The 7,288-nt window shown below is 43.5% G+C and overlaps 1 protein-coding gene across 3 annotated transcripts in view; it reads left to right on the plus strand.

Moving 5' to 3' along the window:
- The window catches only part of cep128 (centrosomal protein 128), a 326,023-nt gene extending 320,021 nt beyond the window's left edge, over window positions 1-6,002 (plus strand). For all 3 annotated transcript variants that reach the window (XM_078562064.1, XM_078562065.1, XM_078562066.1), the window contains one exon: window positions 1,064-6,002. In XM_078562064.1, the coding sequence (XP_078418190.1) occupies window positions 1,064-1,185 (122 nt within the window). In that variant the 3' untranslated portion in view covers window positions 1,186-6,002. The remainder of the gene's footprint in view (window positions 1-1,063) is intronic.
- Window positions 6,003-7,288: the final 1,286 nt, after the last annotated feature.

The raw sequence follows: 7,288 nt of genomic DNA on the forward strand, positions 1-7,288 counted from the left end.
ATAGTCTAATGGGACTTGCTATATCAGATCAAACATGAAGAATGGCAAGGTTATGGAGGGCATTTGTCAAGAGTTTATCTGCTAAGAGGAGGAGAGAAAATCTGAGGGTGCTGGAGCGGAGAAAGAAATTGTAACCTTTTTGAAGAGATTTCAGAAAATAATTCAGCTTGTGAGATTTGGCTATCATTTATCTTGCCCCATTATTTGCCAGATACCTTTTCTGCCCATCAGTAGGCCTCCCAAATGAGAGTGCTCTCTATAAGGAGGGCCAAAGGACAGAGCTAGCTTGTGTTTGAACCATGGGGGGCGCGGGGGTGTGCAATGCGTTTCTATTCAAACTTGGGTGTGAGTGTCACAGGCAAGGCCAGCATTTATTGCCCATCCCTAACTGCCCTTCAGAAGGTGAGCTGCTTCTTAAACTGCTGCAGTGCACATGGTGCATGTACTTCCACAATGTTTTTTTTCTGAAGCAGTTTGATGCAACTGAGTAGCTTGCATGGCCATTTCAGAAGGCAGTTAAAAGTTAACCATATTGTTGTGGGTCTGGAGTTGGCCACTCCAGGCAACAGTGGTAAATTGACCCCTGAAGGGCTTCAGTGAAACAGATGGCTTTAAGTAGTTATATGATCACTATTAATGAGACTAGCATTTTATTCCAGATTTATTAATTAATTGAATTTAAATTCGCCCCCCCCTCCTCCACCCCTACCATAATGGGATTTGCGCTCATGTTTCTGGAGTAATAGACCAGGCCTCTGAATTAATAGTCCAGTGACATTGCCACTGTGTTACTGTGCCCTCTAACTTTCCTTTGTTGTGTGTGAGCCATCTATTGCACTGTGCTGGTACATTCAAGTTTGCTGAATGGTCACTCACGTCGTAAATGGATGTGTACATTGGATGTGTGTTTATTGCACTGAATGATACATTCAGGATGACCATGCCCCCCCTACAACTTAAAAAGAGCATTGGTGGGTGGCAGGTGGGAGGGAGGTGGAGGAAGGAAGGATTAACTTTCATCTCCAGGCAAATAACTCAGCCTTGTAATTCTCTTTCCTTGCAGCACCAGATGGCAGCGGCAGGCACCGAAATCTGCCTTCCGCAAAGAGAGACGCAAACCGAGGTCAAGAACTCTGCAGAGCTGCTAATGGAAGAAAGTCTCCTGCAGAAAAAGACAAGTATTAGGCCATAAAGATCAAGTGACATTGTATGTTTTTCCAGCAGCTTTAGTGGATGGCGCTTACCTTGTATCAAGCAGGGTGGCTGTGAGCGTTTACTGAAACATGTTCCCATCCATTATATGGGTGGTAACAGCAGGCACTCTAAGTGCCTCTAAAAGCACAGTCTTTTCAATTTATTTCCTTTGTATTTACCAACACAAGAAGTGTGTGCCGAAATTAATATTGTAAAAACGCTCCTCAATGGCACCGTTTTGAAAGCTGTAAAATTCTAAATTTACAGTTGTTCAACCTGTTCAGGGGGGAAATGTGTTTGCTAGATATTGGCCAGAGGCTCTTAGCTTCAAACATTCAAGCTACCTTTAAAAATGATCCCTCAAAGCAATTTAACAGCAGATATAACGTGTGAGAAGGGGCTGCTCTCCAGCACCTGATCTACCTCTTCCATTAAAGATAACATAAAGGGCTGGGGAGAGGTGGTAGGCTGGGGAAATGGAATGGTTCCCCCCACACCAGCGTCCGCCCGCCGCAATATGCTTCCGTTGTAAGGGGACCATGAACCGTATCTTCATTTGGCTGGGGTGGTGGTCTGCCTCTTTCCCACAATGAGATCTTCAGTTGCGGGTGTGCAGGTCGGCCTGAGCTGTGCTCGTATAGCAACCGGGGACGCTCGGCAGCTCTGTGAGGATGAGGTGCCCTCCCCTGCCCTCACGTCCTGACCCGGTGTCATCCCAACCTTTTGTGGGTATTCGGTTTTATGGAACATGAAGGATCTTCTAAAACCCTAGATGTAAGATTTTTTTTTTTGGTTATATTTCAGGCAGCAACAGAATGGAGATGGGGCAGAACCACTGCTGCTAGCTGACTGTAGGGGTGTTGCCATGTGTGTTTCCAAATTGTTTACTGGCCAGAAGTATACAGAGGGATTGCTTTTATCAAAGCTCTAATACAACAATATTGCCTTTTCATTGTGTTGGCATAACACCTCACGTGGTTAATTCTGTCTATTCTTTTAAAGATAGCAAGTTAAAAATCCCAAAAAATGAAGGGTTTGGTTACTATTTTTGAAACAAGAAATGAATGCCTCAATGGGAGCAGAAGGAGGCACTATATGCTGGGCTCTCTCAGTTCAGTGGAGACGGGATTAGGAGCAAGTGGGGCCAGGAAAATAGGAGAGAGAGCCATGTCGGGACAGCTGTCTATGATGGGTGTCCCAGACTGTTACGGGCATAAGTGGAAAGTAACTTCTCAATAGCATGCTAAGCTTCAACTCGGTCATATTCACCTTCCTCCTGCTTGTTCACTGCAAACAGTTGCTTCACAGAGATTATCAGTAGAGTGCAGGGAGGCTTAAGAGTATGAAAGTAAGGAAGTTATGGTGAAACTTTATTAAAAACTGGATCGGGCTCAATTGGAGTATTGCGTTCAATTCTGGGTGCCACCTTTTAGGAGGGATGTGAAGACATTAGAGAGAGTGAGGAAAAGATTCACGAGAATTGTTCCAGAGATGAGGGACTTCAGTTACGTGGACAGATTGGAGAAGCTGAGTCTGTTCTCCGTAGAGAAGAGAAGGTTGAGAGGTGATTTGATAGAGATGTTCAAAATCATGACGGGTCTCGACAGGGTAGATCAAGAGAAACTGTTCCTATTGGCGGAAGGGTCAAGAACCAGAGGACGCCAAATGAAAGCAGTTGGCAAAAGAATCAAAGGTGACATGTAAGGCAGGATTTTCTGGCCTGCCCACCTCATTGATCGTTCAGTCCTGCCGAAAGTCAGTAGGCTTTTGGCTGGGCCGCTGACTCTCCTGTGACAAGTCCCGCAATGACGGGGCCAGAAAATCCCGGCCATGGAACATATATTTTTATGCCGTGAGTGGCTAGGATCTGGAAACATGCTGAGGCCTTCAGCTCAATGGAGGCATCATCCATCGGCACAGGAGACTTTACACCCCAAGGACAGGGTTGTGGCAGGAATGGTCGCACCCATGGCCCAGATGAGTCCTGCGGAGGAGTTCCCTCTCCTCTCCGAGGTACAGATTGGCTTTGGGCCTCTTAATTCTTGACCCGTTCCCACACCTCCAAGGGAACCTCTGGGAAGATTGCGCCAATTGGGGATGCCGTTAGCAACAGCAGGCTCGGGACCCCCATGTGCTCCTGATGTTGGGATCACAAAGCCTGCGGTAAAGCCCAGCTCTATAACTCACTTTGGATTGTGTAATAAAATTAAGGAGACTGGTATCTTGCTCTGTATAAATTCAGTCCAAGATCAGCAAGGTCCTCAGCTGGGGTAATATCTCTTTCCTTCTCCCCATCCTACAATGTTTTCAGTTGATTCAGTGATGTGCTGCAAGCGCTAGGTTTGGCCCTGCCAACTTATACCAGCTAAGTGGAGCCCTCATGAATGAGCCTCAGCAGGTCTGCACAATCACTGCGAATTGTATAAATATCAGTTACTTTTATCTTCAGGATTCATTAACCTCCTGGATGAACCTCACATCAGTCATCTGGAGGGACTTTATTTTATATGGCAAGTGGAGGAGAGCTGTTCAGCTTCAGACTGGTGGCTGAAAATCACGGAGGCTGCAGCCAATTTCAGAAGATGATGATATTGCAGTTCATAGAGAGCCAAAGTTATTATGTTTACAAGATCCCATATATCTCAGTAGCTGTAATTCCAGAACCCGTTTAGGTTGATTTAGCTTCTTAGAAGGAACTGCAGCTGCCACACTGTACTGAGTATAAAGAGTCTCTCGTGTCTCATGTGGTTTATCAGAAATCTTGCACTTAAACATCCTAATGGGGAAACGTACTGAGAGATATGGACTGTGGGGGTGGGCGGGGCAGGTGTTGGGAGAGTGCTCAGCTACTGAATGCACCAAAGATTCAAAGAAACTGGAGAATAAAGGGAACATTGCATCTGAGTGAAGCAGCATTTTCATAACCCTCATAATAAGGCAGCGGGATGTCTGAAGCTGGCCTACAGAGACAGAAGTCACACTTTGGCTTTCCATTGATCAATGATGTGCCTTATGCAATACTGAATCTGAATGATTGTCAGGGCCTCTTTATACAGTCACTGTCTTCCTTACACGATATGCTCAGGTAGGCAAACTAGAGATGGTTTCTGTGCCTTTGAAATTTTTGCTAACCCTGTGGCTCAGATGGAGCATCACTCAATGGGCCCCAAATCAGCTGGAATGCCTTAATTTACTGGCCATATAATATTGGAAGGGTGGAGGAAAAGAAACCGACAAATTTCACTAATTTTTTAACATGAAGACAAGCTTTTAAAAACACAGTTGATTCCTAATAAACGTGTTACTCATTCCAGCAAAGACTTTCAATATATCAAATGCATCACATTGAGGTCCACTCTCTATAATTCCAGTGGACTAAACCAGTATCTATCCATTCCCAGGATTCACAATCCCAATTTGCCAAAAGCTCACTTCCTACTCCAATTAATTAGGCTTCCTTGTGGTACCATAAGCATTTACGTAGTGCTTAAATTGTCTTTCAGACCAAAGCTCCTGAGAGGTGATTCCTTTCTAATGTTTCATTTCACTAGCAATACCTAGCCCCAATGTGTAATTACTCACCAGTCAGAAACCTCGTGATGCTTTACTCCAAACACATTTTGTAGTATAACTGTGTCACTGGTCAAAGTTTGCACTCCATATGGTCATGATGGCTGTAGTGGTGCAAGCATGAGAAAATACGATCCAACCTGTAGCTGCATGGCCTCTTCCTGTGCTGTTATTTGTTCCGTTGCTCATAGCTCCTCTTTACTCGACTACCATTTTCTACACCCTCCAAGGTATCTAATTCTGTGCACAATCCTAATATAAGATTGCAGGAACATGTCGCTGTCTAGCATTCGCACTAAGCACTGAAGAGACAGTTGTTGACATACTCTCTTGCTCTCTGGCAGCGTCACGTTCCACAACCAGATGTACAGAGACAAGACATAAAATACTATGTAATAAAAATAAAATACTGCGTATGCTGGAAATCTGAAATGAAAATCAGAAAGTGCTGGAAAAATTCAGCAGATCTGGCAGCTTCTGTGGGGAGAGAAACAGAGTTAACATTTTGAGTCCACTGACTTTCCCAGATGCTGCCCGACCTGCTGAGTTTTCCAGCACTTTCTGTTTTTATTTTATATTATATATTATAAAAAACTGTGTGCCAGTCTTTCATGTATGTTCACTCTTTAAGTGAGATGTTAAACGGAGGTCCTATCTGCCCGTCCTGATTGAGCAGATGGATGCTAAAGATCCCTCTGATGCTTTTTGAGGAGGAGTTAGGAATTATTCTTGAGTCCTGGCCAGAATTCATCCGTCAACTAACATCTCCTAAAAACATTAACAGGTTATGTACATCATGGCTATTTGGTGGAGATGCATCTTACCCACTTGTAGTCTCTGCACTTCACATAACCCTGTGCTATGTGCTTTGAGGCATCTCAATGTGATTAGGCACTATATAAATGCAAGTCTATTTATTTACTTACCACATAATCTTCATTTTACATAACAAAATAATTAAATTAAGCCTTAGTTGCAGAATTTGAAAAGTCCAGGTGCACAAAATATAAATGTTTTATTTTTCATCAGCAGTGACCTGGGCATCCTGATCCTAGTGTGCAATTCTTCATGGATTATTTGGATTGAGCTATAATATGCCACTCAGGTTTTTAGGCATATAGGCTTACTGTTTGAATAAGATCACTGTGCAGATTGATTTAGTGATTGCTGTAATACTGTTTTTTTTAAATGACCAAGATGAAAAGAATTTTAATAAATGCTCTATTTGCAACTTTTAATGACTGCGTAAACGTGTTTATTTCCTAAAGGATCTTTATCTTGCATGGATAATGGGTAGGGAATGATCTTCTCATCAAGATGAAGGATGGTAATGTTCTGGCCAATTTTGCCCGGTGCCAGCATCCAGCATTCCTAAGTCAGGTAAAACATCCATCATTTTGCACCAAAAACTTGTCTCAAAACATTCCTCCCTACTCCACTTAGTTTGAACACGTCCCCTTCCCAAATAATCTATTTTGATGGCCTCCAAGGTTTGATTTCATTTCTCAGGTTTAAAGTGAAGCTGCATTAATTGTCCAATAGAGTTTCCTTGAGCAGTTTATTGGTGGACTGTCTTCTTGAGCCGCTGAAGTTCTTGTGGCGATCATACTCCCACAGTGATATTGGGTCAGAAATTCAAGACTTTTGCCTCAATGATGTTGAAGGAAAGGTGATGTGCATCTAAAGTTAGGATGGTGTGAGATGTAATGATGATCCAATGATATTACTGCTATAGCCCTGTTAGAGTTTGCAGGTTAGTGAGGTGCTATTGAAGTACCTTGGTGAGATTGCTTCAACCACATATTTCAATTAAGAAGATAGATTGAAGAAAAGTTAGGTCTATTTCCTTGGAGAAAAGAAGGCTGAGAGGAAATTTAATGGAGGTATTCAAAATCATGAGGGGACTGGACAGAATAGATAAGGGAAACTTCTCTCGTGAAAGGATCGAGAACGAGAGGGCACAGATTTAAAGTAATTGGTAAGAGAAGCAGAAGCAACATGAGGAAAAACATTTTCAAATAGCGAGTGGTAAAGGTCTGGAATGCACTGCCTGAGAGTGTGTTACCTGAAAACAAAGAATGCAGAGTTATGGGGAGAAGGCGGGAGAATGGCACTAAGGGAAATGCTCATTCGGTGCAGACATGATGGGCTGAATGGCCTCCTGCGTCCTAACAATTCTGTGATTCAGTGCGGGTGATGGAGCATGCTGTTGAGCGCAGTTGTAGGGGCAATACTCAAGCAGACTGCTGTATTCTGGATGGTTTTAAGATTGCTGATTACGGCAGTTCTGTGCTGTCAATGTACCTACTGCAAGCGAGGTAAAAACTGGCTGATCTTGTTTTGCTTAGATCCTTTTCAGAGACACCCTTCATTAGTGTGAATAAAGAAACAGGAAGAGCCGTTTGCCCCTTCGGGCCTGTTCTACCATTTAATGAGATCATGGAGGCGTCCTAACTCCATCTATTCACCTCCTTCTGCTTTGGTTGTGTCGGCATGACAGACGAACATCTCTCTTCCACCAACA

The sequence above is a fragment of the Cetorhinus maximus genome, chromosome 18 (assembly GCF_964194155.1).
Source record: "Cetorhinus maximus chromosome 18, sCetMax3.hap1.1, whole genome shotgun sequence".
Classification (NCBI taxonomy): Eukaryota; Metazoa; Chordata; class Chondrichthyes; order Lamniformes; family Cetorhinidae; genus Cetorhinus; species Cetorhinus maximus.